This window comes from Myotis lucifugus, unplaced genomic scaffold (genome assembly GCF_000147115.1).
Source record: "Myotis lucifugus unplaced genomic scaffold, Myoluc2.0 scaffold_60, whole genome shotgun sequence".
NCBI classification, from domain to species: Eukaryota; Metazoa; Chordata; class Mammalia; order Chiroptera; family Vespertilionidae; genus Myotis; species Myotis lucifugus.
Genome location: NW_005871108.1, coordinates 4,483,627 through 4,496,768, shown reverse-complemented (window position 1 = coordinate 4,496,768; position 13,142 = coordinate 4,483,627). Strand labels below are relative to the sequence as shown.

At 39.7% G+C, this 13,142-nt stretch overlaps 1 protein-coding gene across 2 annotated transcripts in view; it reads left to right on the top strand.

Annotated features, from left to right (window-relative positions):
• The window catches only part of PIGU (phosphatidylinositol glycan anchor biosynthesis class U), an 81,164-nt gene that overhangs the window by 39,072 nt on the left and 28,950 nt on the right, over positions 1 to 13,142 (top strand). For both annotated transcript variants that reach the window (XM_006089429.3, XM_023754411.1), the window contains exon 7: positions 5,235 to 5,332. In XM_006089429.3, coding sequence (XP_006089491.1) covers positions 5,235 to 5,332 — 98 coding nt within the window. The remainder of the gene's footprint in view (positions 1 to 5,234; positions 5,333 to 13,142) is intronic.

Below are 13,142 nucleotides of genomic sequence, written 5' to 3'. Positions count from 1 at the left end.
GATCAGGTAGCCAATCCCAGCTCCACCACTTCCTGGCTACATCACCTTGAAGCCAGTCATTAACGTTTTTGGCCTCCATTTCCTTATCTATAACATGGGGGTTCAAACAGTCCCTACTGCATGGAGTGACTGTAAAGAGTGAATGAAAATGTAGATGCATATACATGCATCCAATGAAGTGCATGTAAAACACTTAGCATGGTGCCCTGCTGGAGTGGCTCAGTTGGTTGGTTCAATTTCCAGTCAGGGACATACCTGGGTCATGGGTTTGATCCCTGGTTGGGGCACATATAGGAGGCAACAAATTGATGTTTCTCTCTCACATTGATGTTTCTCTCTCTCTATCTCTTCCCCCCCTTCCTCTCTCTCCCTTCCTCTCTCTCTCCCTTTCTCTCTCCCCCGCCCCCCTCCTTCCTCTTTCTCTCCTCCTCCTCTCACTAAGCATGTCCTCAGCTGAATTAACAAAAAAGCAAGCATTGCCCAGTCAGTGTGGCTCAGTGTTTAAGTGTTGACCTATGAACCAGGAGGTCATGGTTCCATTTCCTGGGTTGAGGGCTCAATTTCCCTTCCTCTCTGAAATCAATAAAAATATATTAAACAAAAATAATGCAAGCACTTTAGCATGGTGTGGGGTCATGTGCTCAGTGCTTAGTAAATGGTGGTGCTGGGGGTTACTTTTAGTAATATCCTCCTTTTAAAAAAATGCTTTTACTTATTTCAGAGAGAGGAAAGGAGAGGGAGTGAGAACTAGAAACATCAATGATGAGAGAGAATCATGGATGGGCTGCCTCCTGCACTCCCCCTACTGGGGATGGAGCCCACAACCGGGGCATGTGACCTCCTAGTTCATGGGTCAGTGCTCAACCATTGAGTCCCACCAGCTGGACAATAATATCCTTTTAAAAAGATCACTCAGAATTGATAGTCTCCCTGAGGCTTTTTGGGGAGCACTGGGGGGAGGTTAAAACAAGAGGTTTTCTTCCTGAAGCCCAGCCCTGGAAAAACAATGGCAGAGATGATCCTGAGGCCTGAGGATTCCATCATTTCCATCTGAGGTTCCTCTAGAGCAGCGGTTTTCAACCTTTTTCATCTCATGGCTGACATTGCTAAATTACTAAAATTCTGCAGCACACCAATATATATATACTTTTTATCGATCTGACAATAAGTTATAATTTAGATTTATTTACAAAATAATAATAGTAATTCCTATCCTTTTTGCTCCAAAGTGACGTTTTAAAAAATCAGGTGCCTATACTTGTATACAAGAATTTCCAGTACCAAGAATTAACTAATCAGAAGCAACCTTATTATGCGATGTGTCTAATAAGATGCAACTCTGCTATAGGATCTACTAGTATATATTTATGGTTCAAGACGACATTCATGCCAGACAGCTATTGTTGTATTGGCTGTCATCATCATCATCATTATTATTTACAATCTAAGGGAAAAGAGGTCTAAATAGTCAGGTATTGCATGTTTTAAACATTCTTGAGGCACACCAGTTGAAAATCACTGCTGTAGAGTAAAGCCCTTCCTATGGAGAGAGTCATAGAGGAGACAAGGACCCAAGTACAAAGCAGCCTTGGGTAGAGTTTTGTCACATTAACCCAGCTTCAAAACCTGCTTGTTCTAGTTACCAGCTTTTTAACCTTAGGCAAATCGCACAGCCTCAAGAACTTCAGTGTGATCACAGAGTTAGTATTTGCCTCCTGGATTAGTGGAGGAATAAATGAGAACTATAAAATGCTTAATGTGCTTCCTTACCAGAACTTGCTTAACAAATAGTTGCTCTGCTTATTGTGATTTTTATGGTACAGCAAGATTGAGATCAAGAAGGTAGCATATTGCCCCAACCGGTTTGGCTCAGTGGATAGAGCGTTGGCTTGCGGACTGAAGGGTCCCGGGTTCGATTCCAGTCAAGGGCATGTATCTTGGTTGCGGGCACATCCCCAGTAGGGGGTCTGCAGGAGACAGCTGATCGATGTTTCTAACTTTCTAACTCTCTAACCCTCTCCCTTCCTGTCTGTAAAAAATCAATAAAATATATTTTTTTAAAAAAAGAAGGTAGCATATTGATGCGATTTAAGAATGTGGGGTCTGGAACGAGACTCTCTGGGTTCAAACCCTATTTCTATTATTCACTAGTGTTGTAACCCTGGACAAATAACTTCTCTGTTCTTCAGTTTCCTTACGTGTAAAATGGGGATAGTAATAGTACCCACTCATGGAGTTATTGGAAGGACTGAGTGGGGTGACTAGTTCCTCCTTTTAGGAAGCACCATTAAGAGTATGTCTGTTATTTTCAGTGAAGAGTTGACCCCACACTAATAAGAATGATCATTAAATGGATACTGTCATTTAATGAAACATTATCTATATAGAACACTAGCCTTAGACCATCGATTACACTCTACTGATTTCTAAGATACTTTGAAACTTCTATTGTAAACTAGGCTTTTCTAGTCATGGCTTTAAGGCAAGCATGTCAAACTCGTGGCCTGCGAATGTTTTTGCGGCCCAGCCAATATAACGGTATGTAAGAAATGTTTTAATAAAAATTTTGTAACTTAATTTTTACAATATCTTGTTATACATAATTATTAATAATGAACTACAACATTTGCTAATGACTGATTACTATAATTATGTTGCATTCATTTCCCTTATGCGCCTTACGCGCAGGCGCACCATTTCTCTCCACTAATACTAGCAGCGAATATTTTAGCAGCCCATTGCCACGTCAGTAGTCTTGTACTGACTTGTTTGGTGTGCGCAACAGGAATTATTTCACTTTTGGAGAACAAGAAAAATAGGTTTATTTGCATTACGCTTATTAATTTGTGCAGTTATTTAATGTTTGGTAAGTTAATGTTCAAGAAAAAATATCAATTTTTATTAAAATGTTTTATTATTTTATGTTAATGATTACTCATTTATTTCAGCCCTTTGTATTCAGCATGTCTCTATCGAAATAAACCTATGTTTCTATGAAAATTGAAGCTTTTGTTTTTTTGCAGCCCACATAAACTTAAACCTTGTTTATTTGGCCCGTGTTAGTCTTTGAGTTTGACATGCTTGCTTTAAGGTGATCTGTTATCTTAAGCCATTGAAAGGGAATAGCTATGTGTTTTGAAAAAAAGAAAAGAAGTCAGTCTTTTTCTTATGACAAAGACAATGCATGTTCATTATAGAAAATTTAGAAAATACATAGAAGCAAATGTATGAAAAATCATTCATAATCCCACAAGACAGAGATAACCACTGTGAACTTTGTTGCCTAGCCTTTTAGCCTTTTTAAACAAGTTTGTTTATGCATGTGGTTTTTAAATTTTTATAATTCTTTATTGTTGAAAATATAATTTTTTTTTATTGATTGAGGTAACATTAGTTAATAAAATTGTTTGTGCATTTTTTTCCTCACCCAAGGATATTTTTCCATTGTTTTTTTGTTTGTTTGTTTGTTTTTTAGAGAGAGAGTAGAAAGGATGGGGAGAGACAGAGAAAAACATCTATGTGAAAAAGACATATTGATTGGTTGCATCCTGCATGCACCCCGATCAGGGCTGAGGATCAATCTTCAACCGGTACATGCCCTTGACTGGAACTGAACCTGGGACCCTTTGGTCCAGGGACTGACACTCTCTCCACTGAGCCAAACTGGCTAGGGCTGTTTATACATATTTTTTAAGAAATCCTAATATATATCTCTTTTGTAACCTTCACTTAATAGGATTATAAACATCTTTCCGTGTCATTGCAAATTTTTTATACCATCATGTTTAATGATTCCATAATGGCCCATTTTATGTAGGGAATGAAAACATTATTAATCAAATGAATATAATTTAAGCCCGGCCAGTGTGGCTCCATGGTTAGAGCATCAGCCTTCATACCGGTTTAATTCCCGGTCAAGGGCACATGCCTGCGTTGCAGGTTTGATTTCCAGCCCTGTTGGGGTGCATGCGGGAGACAACCAATGGATGTATCTCTCTCACATAGATGCTTCTCTCTCTCTTTCTCTCTTGCTCCTCCTCCCTCCCTCCTTCCCTCTCTTCCACTCTCTCTCTCAAAAAAAAAAATCAATGGAGAAATCCTTGGGTGAGGAGTAACAATCAATCAATAAATAAATAAATGTTAATCTGGAAAAAAATAAACACATGTCTTGAAGATAGTACATAAGGAAGGGTGTTATAAAAATAGTGTTGGGAATGTGCTCTCCTTAGAGCACACCCGCACCCCTTTTTCTTGGGCATGAACTTTTGTTCTCTTTTTCCTAAACTCTAAGGGTCCCCACAAGACTTGCAACCAGGGAAGCAACAGCAGCTCGTCCTGGGCTAACCCCCTGAACCTGTCTCCAAGCCTCCCTTTTCTCTGACTTTTCAGTAAGCTAAAAGCAGTCCTGCCTTGGCCCACTTCTGTCATGTGACTTTTACTTCTCAATGAGTCCAGGAAGCCTGGTGTGCCTCACTTCTTTCTTATAAAGTTTTTAGAGAGCCAAAGTAGCACCATCTAGGCTCTCTCCTGTTGCTTCTTCTATCCTAAGCTCTTCTTTTGTTTCACTGTCCCCACCTTTAATAAATATACTCTCAAGAAAAAAAATAGTTATGGGGTTTTAGAACATCCAAAAGGATAGGTTTCACACTCTGAAGAGCTTAAACAATAACTGTAGGCATAATCAATTGGTAACTTAAATAGGACATGGTGTTAATAGACTTGATCCCTTTATTCATCTTTGGGCTGAAGTGTTGTTGTTTTTTGTTTTTAATTTTAAAAATTCTTTATTGTTGAAAGTATTACATATGTCTCCTTTTCCCCCCATTGACCTCTCCCAGTTGCTCCTCCCCCCAGCACTGGCCCTCACCCCCTGCCCCTACTGTCTGTGTTTATTGGTTATGCTTATATGCATGCATACAAATCCTTTGTTTATCTCTTACTCCCCACCCCTTTGGGCTGAAGTTTTATAAAATCTTTATGGTTCTGGAAATGTTACAATAAATATTCCTGTGGTATTTCGGGTTGCTAAAGGTAACCCGACTTCCTTGTTTTCCTTTCATTGGAATTCAAGCCAAGAGGCTTTCTGTGAGTTTCCAAAGCACCTTGTATATCAGGGGATATTTGACAGGTGATTTATTTGAAAAGTTATAGAAAGTTTCTTGATTTGGGGACCCTCCGAATCTAATTCTGATTGATGAGGCTGGATTATTCCATACATCTATTTCTTTTTACAGGTAGTGCCTTCCTCAGTGCTATTTTTCTTGCCTTAGCAACATACCAGTCTCTGTACCCACTCACCTTGTTTGTCCCAGGACTCCTTTATCTCCTCCAGGTAAGCACTTGCTGGTCAGAAGCCAGTACTCAAGTGACATTTGATACATGGCCTGGTCTCTGCTTGGGGGAAAGGAGGGCATGGCTTAATCAGGCAATGGGACTGGGCCTCCAATTCACACTTACTAGTACAGCACAGGCTTGATTGGAACATCGTGTTAAGATGGAAAGCAAAATAGTTGTCAAAGATTAATGGTACTATGTCAAAAGAACAGTGGAATCAGTCCAAAGGGACTCCTGCTGGCTATATTTAGGATATTTTTAGCATCAAGTAATTGTAAAACACTGAATAAATAAAAATCTATGTGTCCATAGTTATACTCAGAAAAGGGGTGAGGAGAGGGGGAAAAAGTACACATTATCATTAGGTTTGGCTGTTTTACCAATTTCTTACTCTGAAAATTAATAATTAAAAGGAAAGAATTAAGCAGTTCCCTACCTTTTAAAAAGGAACTACGGTTCTTTCCCAATTAATAAGGCAAAACTCTACAGAAGAATGCAGCTTATAAATGTAGAAGGAATGACAGAATAGCAGATCCCCAGTGAAATGACTGACTCTAGCAAAGATCATCAAGGATGCCAAATCTTCAGGTGAAAGATTTTTGGAGAACTAGGATATTTGCATGGTGCCAAAATATTACGCCCCACTCCCACCTCTAAATTGTCTGCTAATAGAAAAGGGAAAAATAAATATTTACAAAGGAATGCTCTGGCTGTCACCACCTTAACCAAGTAATCCAACTCAGCATCACTTATAGCAGAACAGCTTGACATGATGTGCTTCTCGATGTGATGCAGCACAAAGTGCACAGCATCAACTCCGAAGTATTCTGACCTAAATGGGTGACCTTCATTAAGCCTCTAGATATGACTTGTGGTTTTTAGGAAATACAAGCGTGGAGGAACAAGTTAAATGATACCATGAGGAAACAGTAAAACAATCAGAATGTAGGATGGTCTATAAGATAGCTAGCTGGTCTGGTTCCCTTGAAAAGTCATTGTCATGAAAAAGATCAAGTGAGAGTACTGTTCTAGACTAAGGAGACACAATAACCAAGTGGAATGGGTGAGTCTTGATTGGATTCTGGTTTGGAAAAAACAGCTATAAAGTGTGTTTGGGGAACATTTAGAATATTTTGAATATACATTAGCTATTAGATGATGATAGAGAACTGTTAATGTCTTGGATGTGATCATAGTATTGTGGTATATAGGAAAATCTCCTTACTTTTTTAATATGTGTATATATATTTATTTTTTAATACTTATTTTTATTGATTTCAGAGAGGAAGGGAAAAGGAGTGAGAGATAGAAACATCAATGATGAAAGAGAATCATTGATCGGCTGTTTCCTGCATGCTCCACACTGGGGATAGAGCCCGCAACCCAGGCATGTGCTCTGACCAGGAATCAAACTGTGACCTTCTGGTTCATAGGTCAACACTCAGTCACTGAGCCATGCCAGCCGGGCAGAATCTCCTTACTTTTAGGAGCTACATGCAGAAGTGTTTTGGGGAGAGGTGTCATGATATGTAGAAAATTTATGCACAGAGAAAAAATTTATATACACAGATAAAAAGTATGGCAAAGTGTTAATATTTAATCTCAGTGACAGATATATGGTTGATTAGCGTATTCTTTCAACTTTTTTGTGTGTTTGAAAATTTTATAGTAAAAAGGAGGGAAATAGAATATAGGCTCTGAAGTTGTCCTGGCTTGGATCGGTATTAGCTTTGTGATCTTGGGAAAGTGACTACTTCTCTATGCCTTGGTTTACTCACCTATAAAATGGGGATAATATAATAGTAGCTACTGAAAAGGGTTAATACATGTCAAATATTTAGAACAGAGTATGATAAGAGTTCAATAGATATCAGTTATGGTTATTAGTGCTCAAATGTTCATAGAAAGGACAGGGTCACCAGCTTGAAGGTACATGGAGTGATGAGGGAGAAAAGAAAATATTTCATTTTCTATGGTCAAAGGAACTGTGAAAGTTAGTTTGTACTTCTTTGACACTGCAAACTTGCCTCCATTCTGCTGGTGGAATTTTGAGAGGGTAGGAGGTGGACAAGCTAGTGTCCAACCAGTGTGAGAGGCAAAGCTTTTTTTCTCTTCCCCATATGAGACACAGGAAGGCTTCAGCATCAAAGGCAGGGGATGCTGCATCTAGCTCACTAGTGAGTCACTTATGAGAGTGGTAGTTTGAGCCCTCTGGTCTCCTCCCCCATCTTTACTCTTCCTCTGACCTTGGCTTAGGGCCTAGTTTCCAAATGAGAGACAAGCTTAAAATGTTATGACCTGATAGCGTGCAGAATAAAATAGAGAGCCCTAAAGTGCACAGGACCTTGAGGCCGAGCTGTGAGGCTAGCAGAGGTGCCATCAGTGAAGTTCCTAGTTTCCTCCTTCCTTTTGCTTGGGATTCCTAAAGCCTTGGATCCCCTTACATGGCTTGAGGTTCTTATTTTCTTTGAAAGAAAGTAACAGAAACCAGGGGAAAATACTTTGTGAGTGCCCTTAAGGATCCAATCTGACTTCTTGTCTTTGAACTGAAAGGGTTACTCCTGTGATTTCAATACTTTCTGGAGTTTGGGGTAGATTACATGGTTCTACCTTGTATCAAAGGAGCCAAACCCAACCAGGTTTTTCTTAATAATGGGTCCCTTCCCTAGGCATTCTTTGGGGCTGTTCAGAATTCTTCACATCTTTTCTCTTTCCCCAGCAGCTTTCTGTCGTCTCTGCTGTTTCCAGGAGGGGGTCAAGGCAGAGGTGGCAATGGTGTTAGCTTCCTTTTCTTTTAGAACAGGTAAAAATGAGGGTAAGGGAATGATCATGCATTTACAGGTCTCATCCTTAAACTCTAAGAGCTTAGGTATAAAAAATTTTGTTAAGAGTTTCTTTTCTCTCTTTTTTTAAATTTTATTTTTCAATTACAGTTGACATTCAATATTATTTTGTATTAGTTTCAAGTGTACAGACAGCATAGTAGTCAAACAATCATATAATTTACAGTGATTTCCCCAATATTTCAAGTACCCACTTGGCACCATACATAGTTATTACAATACTAGAGGCCTGGTGCATGGATTTGTGCACTGGTGGGGTCCCTTGGCCTGGCCTGTGTCCTCTCGTAATCTGGGACCCCTAGGTAGACTTGGTAAATTATCCATTACTTTATATTTTCAGAGCTTTGTTTCCCAAAGCAAACCTGACTCTCAACACTGTCTTAAAATAAAAAAAAATTATACCTAAAATTTATTGCACATTTTATAATCACAGATTTGCCAGGGGAAAAAAATCATTTCCACCCAAACATTGACGCTAACACTTTAGGTCCAGTAAGCACTGAGAACATAATAGCAACTGGAAACTTGGAGCTTGCTAATGGGATTTGCAAAGAGTGAAACCTCATCTCCTGGGTGTGTGCTTAGGACTCTCTCCCCTAAGAGAGCTGCTTTGAACAGTGTACCTGATTCAGTTCTTCATGCCTGTCTTTTTCACTTCCCACACGTTTCTTTTTAAATATCATTAGTAGAGAAGAATGACAAAACACACACACACACACACACACACACACAAAATTTTGCTTTCAAGGTTTTGTTTTTCTCCTCTGGGCTGTGGTTTCCTCTCTTCCCTCCCTTTGTCCCTTCCTTCTATGCTAGATGGCAGTATTTTTCAGGAAAAGGGAAGGATCAAGATAGATGACCAAGGACAGGTAGAACTGTAGAAAGGAACTCAGAACCTAAGTGCCTTCTTCTTTGAATTTATCTATGGATGCCTCTTTGTTGAATTATTTTTCATCCCCAGAAATGTACTATTCTCTTGAAACTGTATTTTAGGGCAGTGTTATCAGTAGAACTTTTTGTGGTGATAAAAATGGCCTATATCTCTATATTGTTAATATTGAGCAATGAAGTGTGCTAGTGAGACTGAGGAATTGAATTTTTAATTTTAATAGATTCCCATTAATTTAAGTTTAAATAGCCACACGTGGCTAGAGGCTAGAGTACTTCATTTATTTATCTATCTATCTATCTATCTATCTATCTATCTATTTATTTATTTATTTATTTAAAATCCTCACCAGAAGATATGTTTTTACTGATGAGAGAGAGAGAGAGAGAACATTGTATGAGAGAAACATGCATGGCTTGCCTCCCATTTGTGCCCGGCAAAGTAGGTATATGCCCTGACCAAGAATCAATCAGCACTGGAGGATGGTCCCACCAACTGAGCCACACCGGCCTTGGCGGGAACACACAGTTTTACAGAGGGGTGAGAATAAGCTTAGAGAGGGTTGATCAGATTCCCCTCCCCTTATATCTGTTAACAGTAATGTTATCTCTAGCTTAAATCTCTTGATTAGCTTCCCATTGTCCTTAAAATCTTTACAGTGGAGTTATGATGTCTATAATTTATTTTTTCATACTTTTCCATAGACCATCTGGCACTATATCCATGCCAATTAGCTGCCTCAATTTAAATGGCAATGAGTTACTTTAATGAAGCATCTCACTCCATTGTGGTCATATAGTTTGTATCAGAAAGGCCACACTCCACAGGTGGCTGTTCTCAGTGCTTTGCTCTATATAGCTTGAGCTTCACCTTTGATAGTTAGCATGTGAATGTCAGAAACTGATTGGATTTTTATTGGTGAGACTAGAGGCCTGATGCACAAATTCGTGCATGGGTTGGATCCCTTGGCCTGGCTGGCGATCGAGGCCTATCAGGGAGGGGGGCCAGCCAGCAGTGGGGAGGGACCACGGGAGGTTGGCCAGCTGGTCGGGGGGCCAGCTGGCCTAGCAGAGGGACCACGGGAGATTGGCCAGCTGGGGGGAAGGGGACACAGGAGGTTGGCTGTGGGAGTGCACTGACCACCAGGGGGCGCTCCTGCATTGAGTATCTGCCCCCTGGTGGTCAGTGCACATCATAGCGACTGGTCGACTGGTTGTTCTGGTCATTCGGTCATAACGGTCACTTAGGCTTTTATATATATAGATTATTAATTAGCAAAATGAATTTTAGAAGTAAACAACTCCAAAGGCAACAGAACTCCTGCCTCTGGGATATTGTCACTTCTGCTCTGAGTGAACCCCTTGCAAGTGGCAATTTAAGCAATTAAAGTGGCTTAGTTAGGTGGAGGATTGTCCTGTATACCATAAAGGTTGTGGGTTCTATTCCTGATCAGGGTGCACAGGAGGAAAGCAATCAATATTTCTCTCTCACATCAGTGTTTCTTTGTCTCTTTCTGGGTGTGTCTCTCTCTGTCTCCTCCCCCCCGCCCCCATCCCCTCTTCTCTAAAATCAGTGAGCATATCCTCCGGCGAGGATAAATAATAAATAAAAGGGGAGAGAGCTGGGATTTACTCAACCTTCTAGGATAGTTTATGTGAACTGTTTTGTGCCTGCTTGCTAATGAATTTTTGTTTAATAAATGTTGCAAAATATGCCAGAATCTGCTCTGGAGCTTGCTTTTTTTGTAGAGGAGAATCTATCTCTCACCAACCTCAAACTTCTTTCAAGGTAACTGTTAAAGAACCTATGCACTATACATGACTAAAATGGTCACCAAATTGCACACTTTAAAATGGTTAAATGTACGTTATATGAATTTCCCCTTTAAAAAAATTGGATACTATCATTAGCTTATTGCTCATATTTTTCTAGCTTTGACCATGAAGAGCTCCTTCAGATTTGCTCCTGTGTTATTTTGACAAGGCCCGACTATTTTTGAGCCTTTCCTTCCCTTTTTTCTGGTACCACAAGATGTTCCAGGCTCATCTTGTATTTTCCTCACCCAGCCCTGAAATCAGTACTTCTTCAGGGACACTTGGATTCCTTTTATTGAAGAATGCTATTTAGAAACCAAGGGTTTTAGGTATGCTTATTGTTATTAGGGAATCATTGCTTCTAACAGAGCTATGAAATAATGTATGTATGCTAACTGACATACACACACATCTATAATTCTTTTTTAAAAAATATATTTTTATTGATTTCAGAGAGAAAGGGAGAGGGAGAGAGAGATAGAAACATCAATGATGAGAGAGAATCATTGATTGGCTGCCTCCTGCACGCCCCCTACTAGGGATCGAGCCTGCAGCCTGGGCGTGTACCCTTGACCGGAATGGAACTTGGGACCCTTCAGTCCGCAGGCAGGCACTCTATCCACTGAGCCAAACCAGCTAGGGCCATCTGTAATTCTTTACCTTTCTATCCGTTTATACTGATACCTATGATTCTAGCCAACACCACAGGGTTCACTTTAGTCTCTCCCTTTTCCTTATAACTTCTTTCTCTTAACAGTGAGAAACCTAGCTTTCATTGTCTGCAATATATTTTCTTGTCTGTTCAATTCTAGTATGCACATAAAGTAGTTGTAGAATTGCTGTGAGAATACCCCCATAGAAATACACTTACTGACTTGATTATAGCGCTCATATATAGTTCTTATTGTCTTTAGCCTTACAGTATTCTGTCAACTTACTGTTTCTCATAGTCACTTAGTTTAGTTCTTTTCTACCCCCATATGACCCTTTAGTGTGGTTATGTTACTGATTTGTGATATAGTTAGGTTAACTTATTACTGTTTATATTCATTTTTTAAAATATATTTTATTGATTTTTTACAGAGAGGAAGAGATAGGGACAGAGAGTTAGAAACATTGATGAGAAAGAAATATTGATCAGCTGCCTCCTGCACACTCCCCACCGGGTATGTGCCCACAACCAAGGTACATGCCCTTGACTAGAATCAAACCTGAGACCTTGAGTCCGCAGGCCGACACTCTATCCACTGAGCCAAACTGGTTAGGGCTATATTCATTTTGGATTTCCCCTGTGTCCTGGTTGATTTTAATTGTTTGTTTGGCGGGTATGTGAAGGGACTGAAATATGATTCTAAGAGTCAGCTATACAAAAAGATGTATTCAGCAACTCTAAGACTGACACAGTGTCCCAGACCCACAAGGAAGTGAGACAACAATTTTTCTGCTTTTCTAGTCTGCTGTTGTCTCTGGGCAAGTCTATCTAGCTCATCCATGACTTGTGTTGTCAAATCTTCATTGCACCTACTTTTCCTTGGACCAGTAGTTCTGACAATGTCACATCCTTGTCTTCATTTCAACTATTAGATTGATTTATTGCTCAAAATTCTCAGTATGTTCCTGTTTTTTTACAAGCAGAATGCCCTAGTCCCGAGATAAAATTTCCCAATGGGGACATTTGAGGAGGTCAAATCAGGTTGATTCAGGCCATATCCAGCTCAGAGTCGAAGAGTGACTAAGATATGCTTCTCGTCTGAGTGCTCCAGTATGAATTTTTTAATACAAACCACATGCAGAAATAGATGATATCCTATATATTTTTAAAAAGATATATTCAGAGGATTATTATTCTGTCCTCATCCCTGCTATCTTTTTTTTTTTAAATTGATTTCAGAGAGGAAGGGAGAGGGAGAGAGAGATAGAAACATCAATAATGAGAAAGAATAATTGATTGGCTGCCTTCTGCATGCCCCCTACTGGGGATCGAGCCCACAACCCAGGCATGTGCCCTTGATTGGAATCGAACCCGGGACTTTTCAGTCCATAGGCCGATGCTCTATCCACTGAACCAAACCAGCTAGGGCTCATCCCTGCTATCTTGGTCTTTGCTTTCTACCTTTCCTGTCATCCTAAGTAATTATTTTCTTTAGTTTTTGGTTTATCTTGCCTGCATTGCTTTTGCACAAATGAATAGATCCATGTATTTTTTTATTTTATTTATTCATTTAAATTTTTTTTTTAGATAGGGAGAACGGGAGGGAGGGA